The 26865-nt window shown below is 40.1% G+C and overlaps 1 protein-coding gene across 3 annotated transcripts in view; it reads left to right on the forward strand.

Annotated features, from left to right (window-relative positions):
* The window catches only part of CARMIL1 (capping protein regulator and myosin 1 linker 1), a 144274-nt gene that overhangs the window by 68328 nt on the left and 49081 nt on the right, over positions 1 to 26865 (forward strand). For 2 of the 3 annotated variants that reach the window (XM_083359140.1, XM_083359139.1), the window contains exons 4-16: positions 3187 to 3246; positions 5104 to 5225; positions 8779 to 8876; positions 9242 to 9312; positions 9478 to 9551; positions 10682 to 10757; positions 13587 to 13675; positions 14930 to 15024; positions 18827 to 18913; positions 23935 to 24038; positions 24606 to 24683; positions 24777 to 24853; positions 26197 to 26301. In XM_083359140.1, coding sequence (XP_083215266.1) covers positions 3187 to 3246; positions 5104 to 5225; positions 8779 to 8876; positions 9242 to 9312; positions 9478 to 9551; positions 10682 to 10757; positions 13587 to 13675; positions 14930 to 15024; positions 18827 to 18913; positions 23935 to 24038; positions 24606 to 24683; positions 24777 to 24853; positions 26197 to 26301 — 1136 coding nt within the window. The remainder of the gene's footprint in view (positions 1 to 3186; positions 3247 to 5103; positions 5226 to 8778; positions 8877 to 9241; positions 9313 to 9477; positions 9552 to 10681; positions 10758 to 13586; positions 13676 to 14929; positions 15025 to 18826; positions 18914 to 23934; positions 24039 to 24605; positions 24684 to 24776; positions 24854 to 26196; positions 26302 to 26865) is intronic. The other variant, XM_083359141.1, reaches the window with a different exon arrangement.

Below are 26865 nucleotides of genomic sequence, written 5' to 3' on the forward strand. Positions count from 1 at the left end.
GAAAACCATGATTAACACAGAATAATCTTTTAGAAAAATGACTTGCAGCAAATTTCTATTCAGATACAGAAGAATTTCTTCTTGTTGCAGTGTCGAAGGTGTGAATGTTTTAAATTAGTGGGTTGTCCATTTGAATGCGTTCAGTAAGGAGGATCTTATTACAGGTAATCCTCAACTTACAACAGCTCATTCACTGACCAAGTTACAACAGCACTGAAAAAAGTGATTTATGACTGTTTTTCACACTTACAACTGTTGCAGCATCCTCATGGTCACCTGATAAAAATTTAGATGCTTGGCAGCTGACTCATATTTATGATGCTTACAGTGTCCTGGGGCCACGTGATCACCTTTTGCAACCTCTTGACAAGCAAACTCAATGGGGAAGCCAGATTTACTTAACAACTGTGTTAGTAACTTAACAACTGCAGTGATTCACTTAACAACTGTGGCAAGAAAGGTCATAAAACGAGGCAAAATTCACTTAACTGTCTCTCTTTCAATTATTGAAAGAATAGTTGAATAATGGTATTATATCTCCTCAACTTCTCTTCTGAAGATTAAACATTCCAAATTCCTTCAATCTCTCTTCATATGAGTTTGCTTTTTAGTCCCTCGTAATCCTTGTTTCCCTCTTCTAGATAAACCGTGCACAATAAACTAGAAATTTTATTCTTCTTGTTTACTTCTGAAATTGCAGCCTTTTTTTTTGCTGCCACATAGCACCACTGAATCATTTTCAGTTGATTATAACTGTTATTCCAAAATCTTTTTCACCTACCATTCATTACTAAGCCAGGATTTCCTAGCCATAATCCCAGCCCTGAGCATTTTATTTCTGTTTCCTAAGCAAGGAACTTAGTATTTATTTCTGTTAATTTTTTTTCCCAGGGCTCTTTCTCCGATCAGGTTTTCAATTTTATTTTTATTTTCCAGCCCTTTAATTTTGTGTCATCTGCAGATCTAATCAACATTTCTTCTACTTCTTTGGGCAATGAATAAAAATGTTGTACGGGATGCAGCACTGAATCTTGTGGTGCCCCATTTGACGCCTTCAATTTCAATGAGAACACTATTTGAGTACATTTTTCAGACCAGCTATTCATTTAATTTGTAATCTCATGTTTGGCAGCTTCTCCTTTTCTTTTGCCAGATACTCAAGAGTCTTATTTCTTCTCTCAGCCTGAAAAATGTTTCAGAATTCCAGCTGTGCAAACCATCATCTCTGTCTCTTGTTCCTACTTGTCCACTAGATTGGCCTCTTTAATTGTTTTTCTTTCTTATGCAATGATGTTTTCCAATGTTAGAGATTTCCATTCTATCTATTCTAGCATGTCCTTTGTTTTATATACTTCCTTACGTTAGCTGCTGTGAATTGATGGCATACAAATTAATTCAAAGCAATAAATAAGTTTACTCTTCACATGAAGTGTGGTCACTTGTTACTCCAGTCCATCAAGTACTGCTATAAGTTAGCCCTTGTCCATTTGAATGCATTCAGTAAGGAGGATCTTATTACAGGTAGTCCTCAACTTACCACAGTTTATTTAGTGGCTGTTCAAGGTTACAACGGCACTGGAAAAAGTGATTTATGAGTGTTTTTCACACTTACGACCATTGCAGCATCCCAGTGGTCACATGATTAAAATTAAGATGCTTGGGAGCTCACTCATTTTTATGACCGTTGTAGTGTCCTGGGATCACATGATCACCTTTTGTGACCTTCTGACAAGCAAAGTTAATGGGAAAACTAGATTCACCTAAAATTATGTTACTAATTTAACAACTGCAGCGATTCATTTAACAACTGTGTCATATAATGGGCAAAATTCACTTAACAAATGTCTCACTTGGGTACAAAAATTTTGGGCTCAATTATGGGTGTAAGTCGAGGACTACCCGCATATCAGATTGTTTACAATCAGAAGCCCAAACCCCAAAAATTGCACGTTAATACTGCAGATTCTGCCTTTTCATCTGTGTTTTTATTTTTCATTGCCAGCAGAAGGCTATTTTTCCTTTTTCTTTTCTGATTAGTTTAGTTTAGTTTAGTTTATTGAATTTATATACCGCCCTTTTCCCATAGGACTCAGGGCGGTTTACAAAGTATTTAAAAACGTCAATACAAATACAAAAGTTAAAGACAGTTAAAATAATTAAATTTAATCCCTGAACAAATATAAAACCCCATTTAAAAACTCTCAGCCTGGGCCGGAAAGCTCAAAGAGCCAGGTCTTCAGGTCCCGGTGGAATGACCGAAGGTCGGGGGCAGTCCTAAGCTCCACGGGCAGCTGGTTCCAAAGGGCAGGCGCACCCACTGAGAAGGCCCTCCCCCCTGGGTGTTATCCGCCGGCAGTCTTTTACCGGCGGCACCCTGAGAAGGCCCTCCATGTGGGAGCGCACAGGACGAAGGGAACTTGATGCCGGCAGCAGGTGTTCCCTTAAATATCCCGGACCCAAGCCATTTAGGGCTTTATAGGTCATCACCAGCACCTTGAATCTCACCTGGAGGGCAACCGGAAGCCAATGCAGCTCGCGGAGTAGAGTAGATTAGGCAAGGACACACTGTTTATTTGATGAAAAACATGAAGTTTTCATTTGTGCTGTCAGGGGAAATAAAATTATGGCAAATCGGTTATAAAAATGATGGACAGAAGACAAGCATGCTGAAAAGAGGGGAGCAGATAGTCTGTTACACTGAACGGCAAAGAAAACCCTTTGTAAGAGATCGCAGATGATGGGTTATTCTTGAGTCACATCAATTGCTGAAATTCTTTGATTATGGTTTCCTTCTTGATTAACTAATGCTTTTCTAAACTTCTTGGCTTTCTTGTGAACTTGCCTAATTGTTTCATTCTTATTTGGAAGATGAAGCTTGATAGTGAACAAAACAGATTGTGATAGAATGGAGCGTATATTTATGCAGACAGACTCTAAAATGTACATTTTTCCTTAATTATCTCTGCTGCCATCTTCCTCTGTTACCTAGGTCCCAAATTTTAGCCCCTTAAACCTGGGTTGTTTTGTGTATGTTTTATGCCATTCAAGTGAGTGATGCTCAAAGGGCAAACCATTACAATCAATTACATGTAAGTTATATGGTCAGTACTCTAATCTTTGTTTAATATGTATTTTAATCCATGTTTTGATATTTCAAAATAATTTTCTGTTCTCTTTGAATTGCAGCTAGAATTAACTTTCAGCTACTTGGAAATCCAAGGAATCACTTGCAATAAACCAGGCCAGGTGAATATTTAGTTATAAATAGACACAGAATTACATAATGCCAGAATATTTTAATCATCTTGGTGGTTCTTCTACAAAGCTTTGTCCTTCAGAATGAACTAAATGAGTGATATGAAAGAAATTTTCTGGATTATGTTGAGAGGAATATTCATAGGAACTTAAATTGCATATTTCTGCAATATAGATATAACAAATTAGATTTTGGTTATACAAAAAGTAATGCTTCCCTTCACAAGAAAAATAAGGACCAGTTTGAATGTAGTTGTAGTTTCCATGTTCAAATGAGGTATTCAAAATGCTGTGAATGTAAAACGTAAAAAATATTAAAATGATAATTAAAAAGAGAGGGAGGCAGCAGAAGTCCATTCTGCTGTTTGCAAAGTTTTCTTTAAACAGCCCATGGTTTTTTATTTGGTTTATCTGCAACTTATTTTATGCATACGTATTTTCTACAAATGTTTTTCTCAGTAAAAAGCATGATTGGGATATAATATTTAAGAATACTTTCATGCCCAAACCCCAGGCTTCGATAAATTCTTAATTTACTTATTTGGATAGACTCTTAACATTCTAGATCTTAACTGTCTGTGGCTTACTATTACTGTTCATATGAGCTAGGTAAACCAGGGCTTCACAAACCACTACTAAAAAGCAGAAATTGCAAGAAGTTAATCAATAGAAGATATCAAGTAATACCTTTGTTTTTCATTCAGGGTTCTTCAAACTTGGCAACTTTAAGACTTGTGGATTTCAACTCCAAGATCTGTGGACTTCAACTTCCAGAATTCCTCAGTCAGAATTCTCCAGCCAGCCATGGGAGTTGAAGTCCACAAGTCTTAAAGTTGCCAAGTTTGGAGATCCCTGGTTTAAGTTGATTTTGCACTATTGTGATGATATGAACTTGCATGTTTAATGGAATCAGTTGGAGATAACTATAAGAGCAGATTACTTACCAATATTTCTTAAATTCAGAAGGGGTGTTACTGAAATATTTACTTCATAGGGAAGCATTTCCTTTTCCATCTTCTTTAGGAGTGGGAGGCCATGCTAAGGTTTGGGAGAGATTGCCAGATTTTCTTTTGTCCTGGGATGACCCAAGAGTTCATTGCACTCTTCTCCATTTTGTTCCATTTTCAAAGTATTAGCAGTGCTCATCTGTGAACATTTTCCTCTTTCAAATATATGGAGATGGTTTGCTGCAACAATCTCCCTTCCTTCACAGACTCCAACACTATGGTTGGCACTGAAAGCATAAATATCATATCTGTCTGTGAATCTGTAAAGCAGCTAAGCCTTTCACATGGCAGCTGAGAGATCCATCATGTGATTCCAGGGGGGGAAAGAGCTGCTTTAAAGAGCAGCAGACAGATGCTCAGTTCATACTCATGTGTGTTCCAAAGCCCTTTTTTAAAAATCATATCCAAGGTACTGCACAGGGCTAATAAGCATATAGATGCACAGATCCTTTGTGATGTCTGCCGTTGTAAAAAAAAAAAAGATTCAGAAAAAACCAGTGCTGTAGGTTGAAAAAGCCACTTACAGAATGTGTAAATCAGAGATCTTTTCATAACCAGTTTATTCACATATTTATATGTCCTGATAATATCAGGAGCTATTAAACTGCAGTTTTTCCATGGATTAGAGTGGGGCAGAAAACTGATTCTGGCTTGACAGAGCAGATCATATACGGTAAGCTGCCTGTGTTAAGCGTCAGCAGCCTTTCCTCCTTTCAGACAGGTGAGCATAGATTCTAACTGATTATGAATGCATTGTTACTCACCGTTGATTTGTAATTTTTAAGGATTTTATAAAGGTTATATAAAGGCTTACCTCACGTCTCCCCCATTTTTTATGCAGCTGATTATAGAAACTGAAAAGTGCAACATTTCTATGAAGTTAACTTCCTCTGAAGATGTGCATGAAGTGTTGGCACATATTGGAACATGCCTTAGGAGAATATTCCCTGGTCTGTCTCCAGTGTAGGTACATCTTGGTATAAATGTTTACCAAAATAGACTCCATCTCTCTCTCTCTCTCTCTTTCTCTCTCACCTGTTGTATTTGGGTGCATCAGTGATGCTGATTTGTCTTCTCTACATTTCTGAATACATTTTTGAGAATATTTATTAAATTTATCCAAAGGAGATAGAATGGGATGGATTTCCATACATTTTCTATCAACCCAGTGTAGTACCCTGTGGACAACATAGAGCAAGTTATTCTTTGGTATAATATACTAGATGTATTGACTCAAACCACTTGAAATGGTAGAACACAAAGACTATGCAGAATTTTAGATTCAAATAGAAAAGGGTGTTTTGTAGCATGGAGGGGCACTTGTGTAATATCTGTTGGCTACTTTTTAAAGCAACTGCATCTTTTCCCAGAATTGTATTGTTGTTCATAAGTTAAGCATTTTTTTCAGGAAAAAAGGTGTTTGCTTTGAAGAAGTAGTGGGAAGTACTATGTACACTATGTACAAGTCAAAGCATTTTTTTCCTTTCAAATCCAAAGCACTGCACAATCCTTATGAAAACTTAATAGGCTTAATATTGGGAGTAGGAGATAACATCTACCTAGGGAACAATTGACATTCTTGAGTTGTACAGCTGTTATAGTTGCTGCTATTTTGCAGGATACCAGTACAATAACTTCTTTGGCAGGATACCAGTTAATACCATCTTTGACAGCTTCTGATGATGATGTTCACAGTTTAGAAAGCACTGAGTTTTCAAAAATATCAGTGCTGTTTCAGTGAAGATTTTAAGAGTTCATTATGTGTAATCTTAATTACTAGATGTTTCATTTTATCATAGTCAAAAAATATACAATGTCAAATACCGTATTTTCTGGCGTATAAGACGATCCCCTACTTTTAAGTTTTTCAAGGTTTTTTGTCTTATACGCCGGAAAATACTTACATGCCCTGCCCTCCCTGTCCGTCATAATCCAAAATTCCGTTTGGATCAATCAAATACAACTCAGTGATGCCAGACTGGATTTGCAAACAGATCCAAAACTGTCACATTCAGAATCACCATGGTATCATGTTCTCCCAGAGTCCTCCATTGAATTCAACAGACTGAAGTAATGAAGGAGAGGTTTGAATGAAAAATACGCTAGACAGTTTTAACTGGAGTGTTAAATCACCACTCTAACACTCACGCCCCCCCCTTTCAAAGGATTGTTTTTATGGTCCTGTCTTTCGATGTTCTTAGCCCATCTCTTTCCATCTGCAATTTTTGGACAGCTTTTTGTTTAAATAAAAAACGTATCCCAAGAGTTATCGTTAGTCTTTACAAAAAACTAAGGCCCCTCGAGTTCAGAAGTCTGCTCCCCCCACCAAAAAAAAAAAAAAATCCCAGGAGGAAAAAAACATTTTCTACCCTTCAAATAAAAATATAATGGCTCTCTCCTCTTTCCTTCCCCCGTTTCACATACCATTAAGCAGAGCCGAAAACCCCGTGCCCCTCCTGTTTAAAAAGTTTTGATCTTTGCAAATGACCATAGCAAAACTTCTGCGCAGCAGATGTGGGAACAGTGGGGGCGTCTCATCCTTCCTCCCGCTCCGGATTGATCCCCGTCCCGCCGCCCCTCTTTCTCCAATTTGAGGCCGAAGCCAGTTTCTGAACCAAGAAAGGGGAGTTCAGTGCAAGGCGCCCCAGGATCGAGCTAAATTGCCGGTTAATGCAGAACGGAGAAGACGGGAAAAGTTCCCCAAGAGTTAGAGCAGGAAAGGCGAGGCAACCACTGACCAAGGAAATCGTCCGAATCCACGCAAGCGCTCCTCGCAACTGCTTCTTGCCCTGCTTCACCCTCCCCAAATGAAATTAAAACAACCTCTTACCGCCTCGCCTGAGACACAGGCCGATAAGGCGATGGCGAGCACCATCCACACGTTCCACATTATTCCTGCGTTTGCAGCTCTCGCTGCGGCTGCTGCTGCGCGTGGGGCTGCTGGCCGTCCTGCAGGCGCTGGGCAGTCCTGCCACTGCCCCTCAGTGCCGTGCTCACGGCGGCTGCCTGCTGGCTCGTCTCGGCCAGCACCGCCCGGCGGAAGTGCATCCCCGTGGGGGGGAGAGCGGTGCTGGTGACAGGCGAGTCCGGCAGGCGCGAGGCCCTCCCTATTGATTGATTGGTGATTGGCCCAGCTTTGCTCCTTTCCCGCCAAAGGGGCACCTCGCCTTATTGTCTCTGAGCTCTCTCGCCTGCTGCGCTGCTGCTCTCAGTTCCGCACTCCGAGCAAGCATTTCTTGTGGTCAGTGCGAGTCAGGCGGTGCCTCGGTGGGAGCAAAGGCTCTCCCTTCCTATGGTCGAGCGGGGCGCCTCTGGGGACCGCCTGCCCGTCCTCTCGTCGGGGACCTGACAGCCAAGCATTGGAGGCGCTAGCACGGCCAGTCCTTGAGCGAGCAACGGCAGCAGCTGCAGTAGCCGCCCCAGAAGCTGACGAGTTTGCCTTCCATCACCCATTCGCCGTCGGCCGCTTAACCACGGGTCACCATCGCCTGCCTCCATTCAGCCCAAGGCTCCAGCCGAGCGGGAGTCGTGTTTCTGCGAAGAGGCGGCTGGAGCCCTGGGCTGAATGGAGGCAGGCGATGGTGACCCGTGGTTAAGCGGCCAACGGCGAACGGGTGATGGAAGGCAAACTCGCCAGCTTCTGGGGCGGCTACTGCAGCTGCTGCCGTTGCTCGCTCAAGGACTGGCCGTGCTAGCGCCTCCAATGCTTGGCTGTCAGGTCCCCGACGAGAGGACGGGCAGGCGGTCCCCAGAGGCGCCCCGCTCGACCGTAGGAAGGGAGAGCCTTTGCTCCCGCCGAGGCACCGCCTGACTCGCGCTGACCACAAGAATTGCTTGCTCGGAGTGCAGAACTGAGAGCAGCAGCGCAGCAGGCGAGAGAGCTCAGAGACAATAAGGCGAGGCGCCCCTTTGGCGGGAAAGGAGCAAAGCTGGGCCAATCACAGAGCAGGCGGAGCAGGGAAACAGGGAGGGAAACAGGGCAGCGGCTGCTCGAGATGACGGGCGCGGGCTAGTCCCGCTCCTCTCATCATGGACCTGTCAGCCAGCATTGGAGGCGCTAGCACGGCCAGTCCTTGAGCGAGCAACGGCAGCAGCTGCAGTAGCCGCCCCAGAAGCTGACGAGAGTTTGCCCTCCATCACCCGTTCGCCGTCGGCTGCTTAACCACGGGTCGCCATCGCCTGCTTCCATTCACCCAGCGATCCCGCCGCCCAGCAGAAAAAACATCCGAAGGTGTTTTTTTTCCGGCGTATAAGACGACCCGGCGTATAAGACGACCCCCCCAACTTTTGAGGTGATTTTCAGGGGTTCAAAAGTCGTCTTATACGCCGGAAAATACGGTAGTTTTTCTAAAGGATCAGATGTCAACATTTATGTTAGCTAAGGGATAATTCCTTCAAATTTCAGATCTGGGACACAATCCCAATGGAAGCTTGCAGTTCAAGTGCATAAGTACGAAATAGCAAACTATATTTTGATGAGTTCTAATTCATGTATGCATTTACTTCTGGCTTCTAGGAGAATAATGAAGAAAGTAATTATGGAGCCCCCAGACAGACTGGCTAATCTGCAGACTCTGTGGGACAGTCAAACTGTAGGAGAATTAGGCCCATGTGGTGAGTGTGTGTGTTTTTTCAGCTGAAATATGGAGTTTCTGGCATCACCAGTACACGGAAGCTTAATTCTATTTATGGTGTAGGATTCACTTTGAGGAAAAACATAATTAGTCCTAAGGTGTAGTTAGAATGAAGAGCCATTTTGAGCAGTGTGGGAAGATGCTATTTTTATGCCGTATCCTGCCTGCTGTATATTATAGAGGAATGTGCTGCAGGTTCAGTTAGTTGCATATTGTGCTTGAGGATAGCGTGCATGCCAAACAGAAATAAAATCAACTTACCATCAGGATATGTGTATCAGCGGTTTTAAGAATTATTCCCAACAGTGATAGGTTACTGGGATTTTTCTTTCTGTTTGTTTTTAGGTGGTTTTTCTCAAATGTATGCATGCGTTTGTGACTGGCTGGGCTCTCCCTATAGGGAAGAAGTGCAGTGGGTAAGTATGGAAATAAGATTGGGAAATCTTACTTGTGGTTACTGAGGCAAAAAGAAACAAAAAAGCCTTTATTAGAGTCTATCAATTATATAAGCAATTTGTGCTAAGAAATTAAATAGTTTTTCTCTAAAATGTATTATATTCTTTTTTTTTTAATCTAACTAGGATGTTGATACCATTTATCTGACTCAAGATACCAGGGAATTAAATTTGCAAGACTTTAGCCATCTTGACCACAGGTAAATACTATGATCCTGAATAAATGAAAGTGCATGGTAGTCATCTAATGTGAAAGATTATCTGTCCAGTAATAATCTTTTGATCTTATTGGGTGATAACAGAAGAACCTTTTGTTCAGCAGGATTGTAACAGCTGCAAAGGGCTCATCTTGCTCAGGGTTTTCATTAGTTTGCAATTATGAGATGAGATATACATGAGTAGAAAATACTTTCATTCATACATTGGGTGAAGCAGTATTTCTTCTAGTTGCAGCTCTTCATACTTTACGGAATGCAGTTTTATAAGGAGGGGGTGGAGTTGCTCCTTGATTCAAACAGCTGACTTAAACAAGAGCTTAAAAGACTCCAGTGTGGATCCTTACTATCTTTACAGATTGTGAACTATTGGTTCATATGTAAAAGACTGTTTAAATATATGTATTTTATCAGTCAGAAATAATATTGTTATAGAAAGGGGCTCATTGAAATTAAATACTTAAAATTGAATTGGAAATTAATTGGAACTCACTGAGATTTTCACATAATCAGAAAAATAGCTCCTTGTTCAAAGGAGCTAGTGAAATGTTAAAACATATTACAGGTAGTCATTTAGTGACTGCCTTGTTTAATGACCATTTACAGTTAACAATAGTGATGAAAAAGTAACTTTGAAACCAATCCTCGCTTTGTTGTGGTCAGCATAGAAACATTTAACATATGTTCATTCTAATTCAGGGGTCTTCAAACTTGGCCCTTTTATGACTTGTGGACTTCAACTCCCAGAATTCCTCAGCCAGGTATGCTGACTGAGGAATTCTGGGAGTTGAAGTCCACAACTCATAAAAGGGCCAAGTTTGAAGACCCCTATTCTAATTGAATGAAAAACTTATAAAAGGAACCATTTATCAGATTAAAATGTTGTATATGAGATTAAATGAAGAAAAAAACCCATTTTAACTTGATTGCTGAAATCATTTCTTAAGCAGGCATTTGTTTTAGGGAGGAATGAAATGCCAAAAGTCAGGTCATCTTATGGTTTAGGAATTAATGCAAGAGAAAAATGATGATTAAAAAAAAGCTCCTTCAACCTCCCAAATTACTTCTGTCTAGAAATTTTTCTTTCAACATATGATTTTTTTTTCTTCCCTTAGAGATTTAATACCAATAGTTGCTGCCCTGGAATACAATCAGTGGTTTACAAAGCTTTCCTCTAAGGATCTAAAGTTAGTAAGTATTAGGGTGCAGAATGACTGTATCTTGATTCAAAGTGTTTGGGGGAAACTTGTTGTGTAGAATATATAATTATTGTAGAAGAGTAGTTGTTCAGGCCTTCTGACATTTCATGACCTGATAGACTGGGGGTGGACAGTTAATTATCCCAAGTGGCCACAGGGGAAACTGTGACTGTTATGGAGGGCTGAACCAATGTAATCTGATTTGATGTCCTCAAACTCTGCTACCTCAGCTGTTCAGGCAAGGGGCAAGGCTTTCTGTCCTCACCCTTCCTTGGCCGCCATGAAAGAGCATGAGCTGGACCCGACTCAAATTCTTCTTCTGCTCCCTTGCAGCGCATTTAGTTACATTTGATTTCTAATTTCCAATTACCGTAACCTCCTGCAGGCTGGACGGAGACAGCCAAAGGCTGGATGTGGCCTGCAGGACATAAAATGCCCAGGTCTGTGATAGACACAATTACACCAGGATTATCTGTCAGAAAACTTCTTTTAGTTCTTCTAAACCTATCCTTGTATCATCGAATAATATCTAACCACTGTGTTTTTATTGCCCCCTTTTTTCCCAAGGATCACAATCAATAGCATTTGCTTTTTATTATTTGTACTGAGTATTTTAGCTTACATTTTGTTATTAATATTTCTAGTGAGCAGTCTGGCTTTACTTTATCCATTATTATAAATATGCTGATGTTACATACTCAAACTGGCAAATGACTCCACTCAGTGATTTCCTGCAGACATTGAATAGGAGGGGAGAGAGTCAAGAGTGAGAAATATCACTTTTGTTTGCTTATTGTATTTTGAGACATTTTTAAAGTCCCCCCCCCGAAAATTGATCCAGAGTTCTTAAAACACTATAGTCCTAATAAAAAGAAAAAAATGTAAGTAGATCTGTTTGAGAAATAATTCTGCTGCAATTAAATTAACTAAATTGTGAAAATATTACTGACAAGCATTTAACCGTATCAAATATTTCAGAGGATGAAGTAGAACATTTCTTGTTTAAACAGTCTGGAAATCAAACAGCCCTTTATAAGGAAATTGGCCTTCTAGTCTAATTATATTCAAAAAACCAAGTTATACCAAAGTGTACTATTGTTTAAGATGTCGCTGAAATGTTTACAGTGAACTTACTTTGTTTAGATGGAGCTAACAATTATATTTTACAAATAGGTGTGCATATTTAAAATGGAGTTAACAAAATCAGCAGAATAATTTGTATTTTGATTCTGATTTTTAAGTAAGCTTACAGTAGGATTCCTAAAGCCGCTATCCGCATATATAACTTAGTAACAGTGGGAAAAATGTATTCCAGTTTCTGCATTATCTTAATTACCGGTATTTGGGATTCTTAGAAGCTATAGGAGTAGTTCAGAAAACATTTTGTGCAGGTTTCTACCGGTGCTTTATTCATTTTTAATTTTGAATGAGGCAGTTTTATATAGATAGTAGGATAAAGTTGGAGAATATTCGGAGAGGATTAAGTCTTACTAAACTTTAGATGCATTATGGACTACTTAATCCAACATCAAACTAAAGGAATAGAAGAGTAAATATATTAAAAATACATCTGGCCTTGTATTAGTTTTGACATTACTTTATGACTGGTTAGAATCACTGTTCTAATACGAATAAGGTAGGAGAAACAGTTAGGAGAACCTGCCCCACTTTACATCGGGGAGGACTGTGTAGAGAGAGTTCCCTCCTTTAAATTTCTGGGAGTCTACCTCTGTGAAGATCTGACCTGGAAAGTTAACACAACCCAGGTGGCTAGAAAGGCCCAACAGAGGCTTCACTTTCTTAGGATCTTGCGGAAGAACAGGGTAGAACAACAGCTAATGACCCTCTTTTACCGGTCTACCATAGAGAGCGTCCTCTCATATGGTATTGTGGTTTGGTATGCCGGTCTGACAGCCGCGGATAGGAAAGTATTACAGAGGGTAGTGAGCACAGCACAAGACATTGTGGGCTGTTCCCTGACACCACTGGATGACATCGCCAGGGCTCGTTGCCTTGGAAGAGTAAGGAAGATTCTCAGGGATGACTCACACCCTGGACGGTATCTCTTTACTCTCCTACCATCCGGTAGGAGATATAGGAATATAGCCAGCCGTACCAACAGGCTGAAGAATAGCTTTTATCCGTGGGCTGTTAGGCTTTTGAATGGGATGTAATCTTATGCAGAGTTGACTTGGGAGGCCGGTGTGTGGTGTAGTTGGTTCACATAGTGTGGTGGGATGGAGGGTTTGTTGTCACTGTGTGTTGGGGGGAGAGAGCACAGGGGGAGGCTCAGCTAATCTCAATGTACACATGTTGTACTTTGACAATAAAGGTTTATTATTTTATTGTTATTAAATACTTGATTCCTTTACATTGTTAAGACTTCTTTCTGATTGCATACATTATAACCAACTTTTTATGTTTCAGTCATATTTTTGCAATGTGTAGTGGTGACAGTTGGGTAAATATACATATCAATAAGTTCACTGAGCTCTTCATGAACTTGCCATCATATCTTGTTATTAAGCTGTTCTAGAAAAAATATGTGTGATATTCTTACCTTACATGGTAACATTGCTGACAAAACATGGTTCTTTGTGGTGTAGTAGGGGGCACCAAACTGAATTTGTAGACTTTTGTGACTAGATTTCTGAATGAACATGAACGAATTCATTGTCTGTAATTTTCTGTAATTCATGCTGTCAGTTTCTTGCACCACTGTTAAGACTTTTAAGAGGTATGACCTCACCAGTCTCTCAATTTCTTATATTGCTAATATGTTTTTTTGGTTCTTAATGTTGTACTATTATTCTTATGACAGTCCACTGATGTTTGTGAGCAGATCCTAAGAGTTGTGAGCAGATCCAGTAGATTGGAAGAGCTAGTACTAGAGAATGCTGGTCTTAGGACGTAAGTCATTCTTTTTAATTAACCAACACTAACATTTTTTAATAAAATCCAATAACATCAGAGGAAGTTGTAAATTTGAAGCTGCAGTGTTATAATATATTTATTGGCAGTTAACAGCATTAAACTGTTGGGATATTTATCTATTGCAGTTATTTCCAACCATATTGCAAACTGTCTATTTGAGGTTTATTTTCCAGGAGTCATAGTATGCAAATATGACATTAGCATTACTTTTTGTTAACAATTTTGTGGGTTACCCTTTTGGTTTATTCATACTAGAAGTATATATAGGATTTGGCCTTTTAGAAAATAAATTTCTGATGGAATGCTTGCCCTTTATCCACTTAGGGGTGGTAGGGAGGAGCCATTATGTAGTCATAAAAGAGAATATTTGTAGCTCAGGGATTGAAATGAGGGGTCCTTGGTGCTTAGTTTAAGTAATGAAATCTGCAAGAAAACAACCAAGCTCAGAGAGAACCAAGGACACCCCCCATATATTCATAACTTAAACAATTGTTACTAGCAGCTCATCTGTGTGATTGTATAGAATAAGGTCTATTTCTAAGTAGTTGTACAAAATATACAAAATCAAGATTATATCTTCGCAACATAGCTTAAAAAGATACAACATTCAAGTGTATATGTCTATAAATGAGATTAGCAATCTTAAAAAAAATTAATGGACAAATGTAATCTAGGCCAAGTGGGCTACTCCTTTGGAGAATCTATCTGATGTTGAGCAACTTTGCTGATATGTATGAATATATTTTTATTTGCCATTAGGCAGCATAGATAAAATAAAAATACCATGTCTCTTCTGAATGATTCAATAATGTGTATTAGAGGTTTGCAATGAAGTTTCAGAGTAATGGTGATGGGTGAATGTAGCATCTGGCTGCAAGTCTTGTACTGGAATCACATGAAATACTGGGTGTGAATTATTTCCAAAGTGCTGTATAATTCTAATGTTTATTACCTCATCAAAAATAGTAGAAAATAGGATATTAAAAGTAGACATGGCATCTTTCCTGCCCAATGCACTAGGTATGTTTCTCACCATACCTAGTGCAATATCCCACATATAAATCAGTTGTTGCAACTAACACAACATATGTGCAAATCCATGTACTTGAATGTAATATTCTAAATAGGCTCTTCAATTCAGTGTAACCTATTGTCAGTTCATATAAAACTCATGAATATGGTATAGTGCAAAATACAGTATAATTTTTTATGGTTTTCTTTGTTTCTTAGAGATTTTGCACAGAAGTTGGCCAATGCTCTATCCCACAATCCCACCTCAGGACTTCATACAATTAATCTTGCTAACAACCCTCTAGAGGACAGAGGTACTGTAATACTTTCATTTCCCACTCATAATATAAGCCCAATAGGAGGATTAGTATATTTCTTTCATTTTTTATTGAAAACAAACAATATTACAGATTCTATTACTGCATTCTAAATACTTACTATTGTTAATGAAGAACCTTTCCTCTTTCATATATCTATAATCTCTTATGGTAGTTTGTTGACAGATGATGCTTAATAACTACATGGGACATGAATATCTATGGGAGTAGAGGGACTGTATCGCAACATACATAATAAAATGTATGTTGTGATACAGTCTTCAATCCTTACCTAACAGCATGCAACACATGATGCAAATCTAAAAGGATAAAGTTTGTATCATAATGGACATTTTGTTATGTTTAGGTCATGATGGCTAGCTATGGGTGCTGTGAGAAGTAGATAGAAATATTATAAACGTGTATTTTATTTTTACTAGCACTTACTCTGTTAAGTTCAGAACAACAATCATTTTGAATAAATTGAAACCTTGCTATAACAATAAATGTACAAACTGTTCCACTGATTTAATTCAAAAATATTTTCTGTAAAATCTGATCGTAGTCATATTTTGAACATAACGGCCTAAAAGAATATTGGCAAATTAACTTCAGGTTCATACATTTGTTCTTTTATTACCAGTATAGTTTAAAGACTTTATACTGTAATTAGTATGCTGAGGAATCTATATTAGATACCCTTTCCAGTGAGGAGAAAATATTTATTAAAATCTATGTTGTGGAAATATGCATGTATGTATATGTATGTAGAAACACAAATATTTTTATTTATTTATTTATTTATTTATTTATTTATTTATTTATTTATTTATTTATTTATTTAATTTATATACTGCCCTTCTCCCGAAGGACTCAGGGCGGTGAACAGGGCAATACATAAAAACTAGATACAAAAATTAAAAATTATTAAAAAGTAATTAAACAATGCCCATAATAAATTAATACATATTAAAAATTGAAGTCCATTTATAAAATCCCACCCCGTCCCATCAGGCCAGGCCAGCTTGTTTAAAGAGATGGGTTTTAAGATTGCGCCGGAAGGAGCGGAGATCGGGCGCCATCCGGAGCTCGACCGGAAGATGGTTCCATAAATCCGTTGCACCCACAGAGAACACCCTCCTCCTGGGGGCCACCAGTCGGCATTCTTTGACCGGTGGCACCCTGAGGAGGCCCTCTCTGTGGGAGCGTACTGGGCGGAGGGAAGTTGACGCCGGCCGCAGGTGCTCCCCAAGGTATTCCGGACCCATGCCATGTAGGGCTTTGTAGGTCATTACTAACACCTTGAACCTCACTCGGAAGACAACTGGAAGCCAATGCAGCTCGCGGAGCAAAGGTGTGACATGGGAGTGTCGGGAAACTCCCAATACAACTCTTGCGGCTGCATTCTGTACCAGTTGGAGCCTCCGAGTGGTCTTCAAGGGTAACCCCATGTAGAGAGCATTGCAGTAATCAAGACGAGAGGTCATGAGCGCATGAGTGACCGTACGTAAGGCATCTCGGTCTAGATAGGGCCGCAACTGGCGCACCAGGCGAACCTGGGCGAAGGCCCCCCCTAGTCACAGCTACTATATGGTCTTCTAGGGAGAGCTGTGAATCTAGGAGGACTCCCAAGTTGCGAGCCCTATCTACAGGAGGTAATAACTCACCCCCCATAGTGAGGGGTGGGATATCCTGAATATCCCGAGATGCCGGTACGCACAGCCACTCAGTCTTGTCAGGGTTGAGTCGAAGCCTGTTCCTCCCCATACAGACCCGGACCGCCTCCAGGCATCGGGACATCACGTCAAGGGCATCACTGGGGTGGTTTGGGGTCGAAATGAAAAGTTGGGTATCATCAGCATACTGATGATACCCAACTCCAAAACCACGAATGATCTCACCCAGCGGTTTCATGTAGATGTTGAACAGGAGAGGCGAGAGGACCGACCCCTGAGGGACTCCACAAACGAGAGGCCTCGCGGTTGACCTCTGCCCCCCTGCCAACACCGACTGCGAGCGTCCCAGGAGATAGGAGGAGAACCACTGAAGAACCGTGCCTCCCACTCCCAATCCCCTGAGACGCCGCAGCAGGATACCATGGTCGATGGTATCGAAAGCCGCTGAGAGGTCTAATAGGACTAGGACAGAGGAATATCCCCTGTCCCGAGCCCTCCATAGATCATTCACCAGCGCGACCAATGCCGTCTCCGTGCTGTACCCGGGCCTGAAGCCCGATTGGTACGGGTCTAGATAATCCGCTTCATCCAGGACCAGAGGGAGCTGATGCGCCACCACACTCTCGACAACCTTCGCAAGAAAGCGAAGGTTGGAGACCAGATGAAAGTTATTCAACACAGCTGGGTCCAAGGCAGGGTTCTTGAGGAGAGGTCTTACCACCGCCTCTTTCAAGGCGGCGGGAAAACTACCCTCACTCAAAGATGCAGATATAACCGCCTGGAACCAGCCTCGTGTCCCCTCCCGGGCTGCATAAACCAGCCAGGAAGGGCACAGGTCCAATAAACATGTGGTGGAGCTCAGCCTCCCCATAATCCTGTCCACTTCCTCCGGAGTTACAGGATCGAACTCCTCCCAGGTAACATTGACAAGACCGCTCGTGTCCTGATCGTCCGATGCTGCCCAGTCGGAGTCCAGACCGGTCCGAATCCAAGCTATTTTGTCCGACAGATGTTGACTAAACTCCTCGGCACGCCCCTGCAAGGGTTCCTCACTCACCTCCTGATTAAGGAGGGAGCGGGTCACCCTAAACAGGGCGGCCGGGCGATTATCTGCGGACGCGATGAGGGCAGCGAAGTAGTTAGACCTCGCCACCCTCATCGCTGCGAGATAAGACCTAATATGGGTTCTTAGTCGCAATCGGTCGGATTCAGATCGGCTGGACCTCCAAACGCTCTCTAGGCCCCGTCTCCGATGCTTCATCTCCCGGAGCTCCGCGGAGAACCATGGAGCCCATTGGGATCTGCGCCGGGTCAGGGGCCGCAAGGGTACAACTCGGTCAAGTGCCTCCGTGGCCGTCCTTTCCCAGGCTTCCACTAAGGCATCTGCCGAGCTGTGAGCTGAGGAGGAAGGTGGGGACCCCAGTGCTGCCTCAAACCTCTCAGGGTCCATTAAGCGCCTGGGGCGGAACCATCTGGTGGCTCAACAGCCCCACGGTGGGGAGTGGCAAAATGGAAGACCAGCCGCAGGAGATGATGATCGGTCCATGACAGGGGCATAACAATTGGGGAGCCCCCACCAAGATCATCTAACCACCGACCAGATAAGAAAACCAAGTCAAGGGTCGGTCCATGAATTACTTGCGTCAGGTCCATGGCCGTCATGGAAGCCATGAACTCCCGAGCTAACTCAGATGCTCTTCCCAGGGATGGTACATTGAAGTCTCCCAAAACCATAAGTATGCAGATAAGTTAAATGTTGAGGACAAATTATCATTGTTATTGCTATTTTTAATTGGCTAAACAGCCCAATTTTTGTGCTAGTAGACTGCTGAGTTTCCAGTAAAGTAGACTAAATGGTGAGAACTTACCATTTGAGCTCAAATGATAACAGTAGAATCATATCAACATAGAAAGAGGGGAAGGGTATGTTGTAGACCCTGTCGTTGAAAGAATTCTGACTGGTGGAGTCCAGGAAGATAGCCTTATTCTGTCCCACCCTCCCCACCCCCTTTGGAACAGTTTCTAAATTATATAAATAAATAAAACTAAATAGAGTAAAAAGTAATTACTCTGCACATATGTTTTCACTTTTGATGTGGGCCTCGTTTGTTATTCTTTTACAGGAGTATCTTCATTAAGTATTCAGTTTGCCAAACTACCAAAGGGGCTGATGCATTTAAGTTTATCTAAAACCTCATTATCACCTAAAGGTATATAACATAATTGTGCTTAATTATAATGAAATATATTTCTTTTTAGGCTCTATTGAATATTTATTCATTTCATAGCTTTCCAAGGGTAAGATAAATAATAAGCTTGAACAGTGTCCTGCATCACATTACTGTTTGTCTGTGGCAGCCAAAAATTAGCTGCAATGCAGCTTCTACTTGATATATTTGACAGGTGGGCATATTGTATAATCTTGCTATCAGTGTAGATTTTTACTAAACAAGTCCATGAAAAAGTCCATGAAAAATAACTTGACTGGATTAATGGTGATTTCAGCACCTAAAGGCTCCATTGCTCAGACTCTTTGCCATTTCCAACACCTGGCTATGGTCAACTCACTACATACACCAGTGCACACTAAATTTCTCATCATAGCAACACCACCAGATTCTCCAATCTCTGTCAAGCCATTTGTTATTTTAAGCTGTTACCTTAAGCAGTTAATAAGGCCACTTTATCTTGAGAAGTTTTCCAGTCTGCTTCACCGATTCTTTCTCCACAAGATTTGACACTTCTGACTGGCCCAGTAAAACTAGACTTTCCACTTCCAGTCATCTGTTCCATACACATGATATTCAACTCTATGTTAAAAGAGAGAAAATGTGAGTAACTGTTCTGAATCTCATAAGCATTTTTCTTCAGGATCCTTTTTCTGTGTCCTCTCAAGTTTTTTTATTACATCCTGAACAGCACAATTACACCTTCCCTGAAGGGTTCAAACTGATCAGTTTCTTTTTGCACATCATCATGACACAGTAAGAATCCTGTATTTGGTTCTATTGTTGTCCAGCTTTTTTCCCCTCATTGTATTATTTTCTTGGTCCGTAAGGTCCAAGAGACACCCATCTTTCTCCATTCCTCTCCACATTAAATGGAACATTCCTGTTCACCAGGTTCAGTAGTTGTATCAAGCTCCCAGGCACTCCCATACCTGAGAAGACGGTCACTCCGTTCATCTCAAGCCTCCTCCAGTAGCTCATCCCAAAGGACCCCTTTTGACTGTCCACATTTTGACTTAACTATAATCTCTTCATGCACCAAACAGAGTCTTGGGAATGGCTTGTATACAGGACAAGAATTCTTATGTGAGGCATTATAATTTGAAAGACAAAGTTTTAGATGAGTGTAATTGTACTATTGCTGTATATCTTAACACCCCTTCATTGTCCTTGCCTAATATAGAAGTAGACAATCAGTCCACTTTTCAACTTTGAAAGATATCTGCAATGAAATATATAATACATTCTCTTTGGAAGTGGTACAGCCTAGCCCACCAATTTAGGATCTCTTCTTTGAATGTGTCCATGCCAGTACATCGATGAAACCATCTTTTGCATTTCCCATTTTCAAACACATCAAAAATTCCTAAGAAATCTGTTTCTTTTTCATCATCTTCCAAATTCTAGTGCAGTGTGTTGTGGCTGAAGCATTACCATAATACAGGTAGTCCTCGACTTACAGCTGTAAAAGTGGCTGCCCATTTCTGTCATAAGTCGGGATAGTCATGGACATCACATGACTAAACCCATTCATAAAAACAAACATTGTAGTGAATGTGAACATCACGGTCATTAAGTGACCCCATTGTTCACTATGGGGCATTTTTGGCAACAACAGGAAATAAATGCAAAATGTCATAAATCACAGTTATGCTACTGGGATGCTGCAAACATAAATCCATCACCATGGAAATGGGATGGCTATCAAAACTTCAGAATTGGATAATAAGTAGCCCCGGAGCTATCTGTCACAGTGTTGAATGGTCGTTGAAAAACCAGGCATAAATTATGGATTGCCTGTATGAATAAGAAAGGCAAGAAACTGGGAGGCAATAACAGAAAATTCTTCAGTGGCCTGAATTTCAGTTGTGCTAGCTAAGACTGTCTCACTGTATGCTAAAAAAATTTATGGGAAAAATCAGCTAATTTATTTTCTTAAGCACTTGAGAATAAGTGCACAATTTTTTAAAGATCTTTTAAGCTGAAGCCACACAGCAAGCGGTAAATAAGCACTGTTATGTACATGCAGGTGACTTAGCTCACAAATGGGACCATTTGTTGCTCTTTTGTAGTACATAGCTTTTTTCCACTGATCTAATAACTCAGGGATCTCCAAACTTGGCAACTTGACAACTTCAACTCCCAGAATTCCCCAGACAGTAGGGCTGGCTAGGGAATTCTGGGAGTTGAAGTACACTAGTCTTAAAACTGCTAAGTTTGTAAACCCCCAATTTAACCCACTATGTCCAAATCCATATGGAAAACTTAACATTTGTTGGCAAAGCGTTCCTTAGTTCCAAGCCTGACAGGGCAGAAAGATCTATCTGTGAAGCATTCTAAGTGTCTTCCTCCATTTCTGGGATTATCTCTTTTCCGTTTTTGTCACTTCAGCAGTTGACTTCCACAGATACCTGGGTTCCTTTATCGTAATTTGTGGTTATTATTTCCAGTTACAGCCAGAGAGGGTCAACTCTACTTCCTTGGTATAGGTATGGGATTGGTTCATAGCCAGGCATAGGCATCTCATATTACCAGGCAGAACACTCTTCTAGCTTCTTTGAGCTACTCAGACCACACCTATATCTTCCTGTCTTTCCCATTGCTTATCATAATCTTAATGAAGATTATTTCAAAATCAATATTTATTATTTATGTACTCATGCCAGTTTTGGTTTGATTTCTCATGCAGGCCCAAGGAGATAGTATTAATAATTTTTTCTGCTTCTTGAGTTGTGAATTCCTACATTTATTCTATTTTCATGCTTTGAGCTTTTCCTGTTTCTGTAAATGAAAATGAGTGCCACTTCTATTTTCCAAACAGTTTGAACCTATCATCTTATACTTTTATTATTCCGAAGGCCTGCTTTTTAAGTTTAAGTTCCATCCACCTGAAAGCTCTGCGATCTTAGCGGCACTCTTGAGAAGAGTAACATTTGCTAAGCTCCACCATTGTTTATCTTTGATTTATTTCAGATCCAAGTAGCAAGGTAGCAGAATTACCTTTGCTATATACCTAGCTTTCTACTTCCAGTCTGATAATGATAAATGACCTAAGTTTATGAATCACACAGATCATTTTCATATAACTATGGTTCTTTGAGATGGTATTTGTAAATTCACAATATTTACTTATCTACCCTACATTATTTGCGTTTCATCTAAAACCATTACTCTGATCATTCCCACTGGTTTAATGGACATGGATGCAAGAGGATTCATGTCTATAAATTCAGTGATGACCTTTCAGAGACCCATAGTTACACATTAATTTAATTTAATTTAATTTATTAATATTTCTATACCGCCCTTCTCCCGAGGGACTCAGGGCGGTGTACAGGGCAAGAATAAAACATGAAGTTACAAAAATTAAAAAGTTATTAAATACATGCCCATAAATAAAAGCAATAAATACGTTAATAAAACCCCCGATAAAATAGTAATAAAAACCCCAGCAATCCCACCCTCAGGCCAGGCCGGCTTGTTCGAACAGGTATGTTTTCAGATCGCGGCGAAAGGAGCGAAGATCCGGCGCCATCCGGAGCTCAACCGGTAACTGGTTCCATAGCTCCGGGGCGCCCACAGAGAAAGATCTCCCCCTGGGGGCCACCAATCTACATTCTCTGACCGGTGGCACCCTGAGGAGTCCCTCTCTGTGGGAACGGACAGGGCGAAGGGAAGTTGACGCCGGCAGCAGGTGTTCCCTAAGGTACTCCGGCCCCCTGCCATGTAGGGCTTTAAATACCATGACTAGTACCTTGAATCTCACCCGGAAGACAACTGGCAACCAATGCAGCTCACGGAGCAGAGGTGTGACATGGGAGTATCGGGAAACTCCCAACACAACTCTCGCGGCTGCATTCTGTGCCAGTTGGAGCTTCCGGGTGGTCCTCAAGGGCAGCCCCATGTAGAGAGCGTTGCAGTAGTCTAGTCGTGAGGTCACGAGCGCGTGAGTGACCGTGCATAGATCATCCCGGCTTAGATAGGGCCGCAACTGGCGCACCAGGCGAACCTGGGCGAAAGCCCCCCTAGTCACAGCTCCTATATGGTCTTCCAGGGTGAGCCGTGAATCTAGGAGGACTCCCAAGTTGCGAGCCCTATCTACGGGGGGTAACGATTCGCCCCCCATCACAAGAGATGGAATGTCCGAATAAACCCGGACATTAGCTACCATTATTACAAATTAAGATTACCATTGAATCTTGCTTATCTTCTTTTTTCCCCTCTTGAGTTTTTTCTAATTTCCAACATCTTTATATCCGTATTGAATTATCCAGTCGTCTCCTGTAGAATATTTAATGACCTGATTTGTCATATAACAAGCCATATATTGATTTGTTTCATTGGAATTAATCTATTCAATAAACCATTGTTAAGTAGACATACCTTAATGTGACTTGTAAAAACAGTTAATGAACCATATGATTAGCCCTCTCTGCTAATACCCTTCTAGGTTTATTCTTACTGATTTTTTTCCACTCATCAAAGCCTAATGGGACAGACTAGACCAGTTCAGTAGCTAGTGTAGAAGGTATTCCTATTGTATTGTACTTAATCCTGAATAATTACAGTCTTGACATTGTCCTCTCATTATTGTTTTCCGACTCCATTTGTGAGTTTCACATACTTTGAAGATCAATTGATATTAATATTTGTACCTATGAGATTGAAAGGCGATGATTGTACAGAAAGTATTGCTTCTTCTCAAAGTACTGTTAAAACAGGCTTGTGTGAAGCAGCTATACTTTGCTTACGGAAACAACACACAAACTATTATTTGTTTCTGTAAGGTATAACAATATCATTTTCCTTCTGTAGGAGATTGGGAATTGTGTTTTTTCATGTAATTTTGGAGCCTCCTCTTGGATAGCTTTAATAATATAGTCTTTTGTCTAATAGTCTTTTGATGAGGTCCAGAACAAAACAATCAGTTTGTCATGGAAATTTGCAGGAAATATACTAATTCATTACTGGACAAAGAAGCAATTTTGGTCATTTTGTTACAGGGGTGAACAGCCTTTCACAGTCACTGAGTGCCAACCAGCTGTTAGCTACCACTCTCACCCACCTTGATCTCTCAGGAAATATTCTTCGAGGTGACGATCTTTCAGTAGGTGTTCCAGTTTTGATATTTTATAAATCAAACTTTTTCCATCTGATTTTTTTAATAGTTGTGGTAAAATTGCAACTTCCAGAATTTCTGCCAAGAATGGACATTTCAAGTTTGATGAAGTGCTCTATTTCACCTAGGTGAAAAGGACATGCTAGCCAGAAAAAAAAATGTTGCAGATGAAATAAATGTCACTCTTGTTTGCTTTTGCCAATGTTTGGCTTTAAATGATAAGGGAACATTATGCTATTTGATGGAAAGATGAATGATACAGTATGACAGTACAATTATTTTTTTCCTTTCATTATTGGTTTAGTAAATACAAGGCAAAAGATGAAAAAAAGATGATTAGTACTTTAATATTTTATTTTAATTAAAAATCATTGTTAGTTGAAAATGAAGGAGGATAGATTATTTAACATCGAGGTTGTTGATCTTCCAAAATAAGCTGTTTTGTAATGTCCATATGTTAAAAAATGAGTTATTTATCTACTGTTTTTTGTTCATGGAGTTAAGATAGAAGTAATAAGAAAGCTAAACTTATTTCTTTCTCTTTCACACATCTAGTCCCTGTGTAATTTTTTGGCTCAGCCAAATGCCATAATTCATCTGGATTTATCAAATACAGAGTGTGCATTAGACATGGTAACATTTATTAATTTATTATAGAGAATCCCCACTTTTATATTCCAAATTGTTTTATAAACATACTTACTATCTTATTCCTTTCTGATTTAGGTGTTTGGAGCACTTCTTCATGGCTGCCTTCAGCATCTTGCCATCCTAAATCTGTCAAGAACAATTTTTTCACACAGGTCAGCATTCAAAATATTATGCTTTGGCATGAACTTGGTACTATAGGTGGAATTCTTGTTGCTCTCTGAGCTTGCTTATTTTCTTGCAGATATTTCTTTACCAAGAACTATCAGTACTATGAACAGCACTGATAATGTTACCTAGCTTAGTAATCAGACATCTGCAAGAGAACAACCAAGCGCAGAGAACGCCAAGTAATCCATAGTTCAACTTATCAAATTATCAACACATCAACATACACAGACACATAGACCCACTCAGACACACACATACACAGGGGCATTTTTTTGTAGATACAGGTATATCTGTGAAGCACATACCCCACACTAACATTCAAAGAGCATCCCCTGGCTTGAAAAAGCAAACAATGGAGGATTTGATTGAAATGAGAAACTAAACTCTTAGTTCAATCTCAAAATATAGATTAAGGGCATACTTAATTGTAAAAGTAGTCCTTGACTTACGACCAGTCACTTAGCAACCATTCATAATTATGATGGACCTCTCCAGGGCTGCTTACAATCCAGTTCTGTAATTTTGACAACCGCCCTTCCCCCAAGGCCATATGGCATGTCAGACAGTCAGCAACCAACATGCAGTTTGGGCCATTTACAGAGTCCCACAGTCATATGATAGCATTTTACGATGTTTTCGGCAAAACCAGCCCATAGCAAGCAATTGGTTTGCTTAATGATTGTGGTGGTTGCTTAATAACTGCAGCATTCGCTTAATGACCTACAAAAAAGGTCATAAATTAGGGTCAGTCACATGGGTGATCTATTTTATGACATCACGACTTACAAATTTGATGGGCAGGCTCCATTACAATTGTAAGACAAAGACTATCTGTACAGAGAATGTACTTCTGAATTTATAATATGTATTCTAATGCATGGTACTGAATTTAATGGAGCATTTTAGTTCCAGTTTGCATCCTTTTATCAAAATGGATACATCTTTCTATGGTGACTGATGGAGGATTTTAGTTTTGATGGTAAAGTAACATTGCCATTTTTCTATAACACAGAGATAGGAATACTGGATCTAAGATTTATCAATTTGAATTTTCTCAAATATATTAATTTCTTACACTGACACGGCAGGCATGTCAGTTCATTCATCCTACTATGATCATTGATCCAGGTATTAAAAGTGGTTAATGAATGTTATTCAAATATTGTATAAAATATATGTAGCTCTTTAATTTCTCTTATGTATAATTAATGTTGCCTTTTTATGGGAAATAATGAATAATAACTGGGGATTCTTATCCCTGCTTTGAAGATCTTTTGAGCTTATGGAATATAACCTGTGTTTTTTTAAAAATCTCTCTTCTTCAAAGAAAGAGCAAGGAAATTCCCCCATCCTTCAAGCAATTTTTCAGCAGTTCATTTGCTTTAATGCAAATCAACTTTTCAGGAACTAAACTTGCACCTGAGCCTCTAAAGTAAGTAAAAAAAAAATTTTCTTTCAAGACTTTGTTTTGTTTCATTGAGAAAGTGTTTTATGACAACTTTACTGTGGTTAGGAAAATGACCCATATATTTTGTGAATTTGAGAAAAGCTATTTGGCTTTTGAATGGAGAGTTAATGTCAGAAGTAAAATATTCAGTATGAATTTGCTTTGACTTGACTTTTGATGTCCAATCTTCACTCCTGTGCACAGGAGAAAGGGTTATGATTTAAGCAGTCCTATACCTAGATTTGAATACGACAACTTAACATATTATTTGTGTAGAAAAAAATCTTTAATTCAGATTGAAAAAACCCTGTGGGATACTTTACAGCATGGATGTCCAGTCTTTTGGCTTGCCTGGGCTTCATTGAATGAAGAGAAATAGTCTTGGGCAGCATATAAAATATATATTTAATCTATATAAATCACATAATAATGTTAAAAATGTATGATCTTGAAGGGCCTTATTACTAGCTGTCCAGGGCTGTGGGTTGGCATGCCTACTGTACAAGGTTATTTGTTCTTTGATTTCTGCTTTATAAATTATAAAGTATA

The sequence above is a fragment of the Vipera ursinii genome (genome assembly GCF_947247035.1).
Source record: "Vipera ursinii genome assembly, chromosome: 3".
NCBI classification, from domain to species: domain Eukaryota; kingdom Metazoa; phylum Chordata; class Lepidosauria; order Squamata; family Viperidae; genus Vipera; species Vipera ursinii.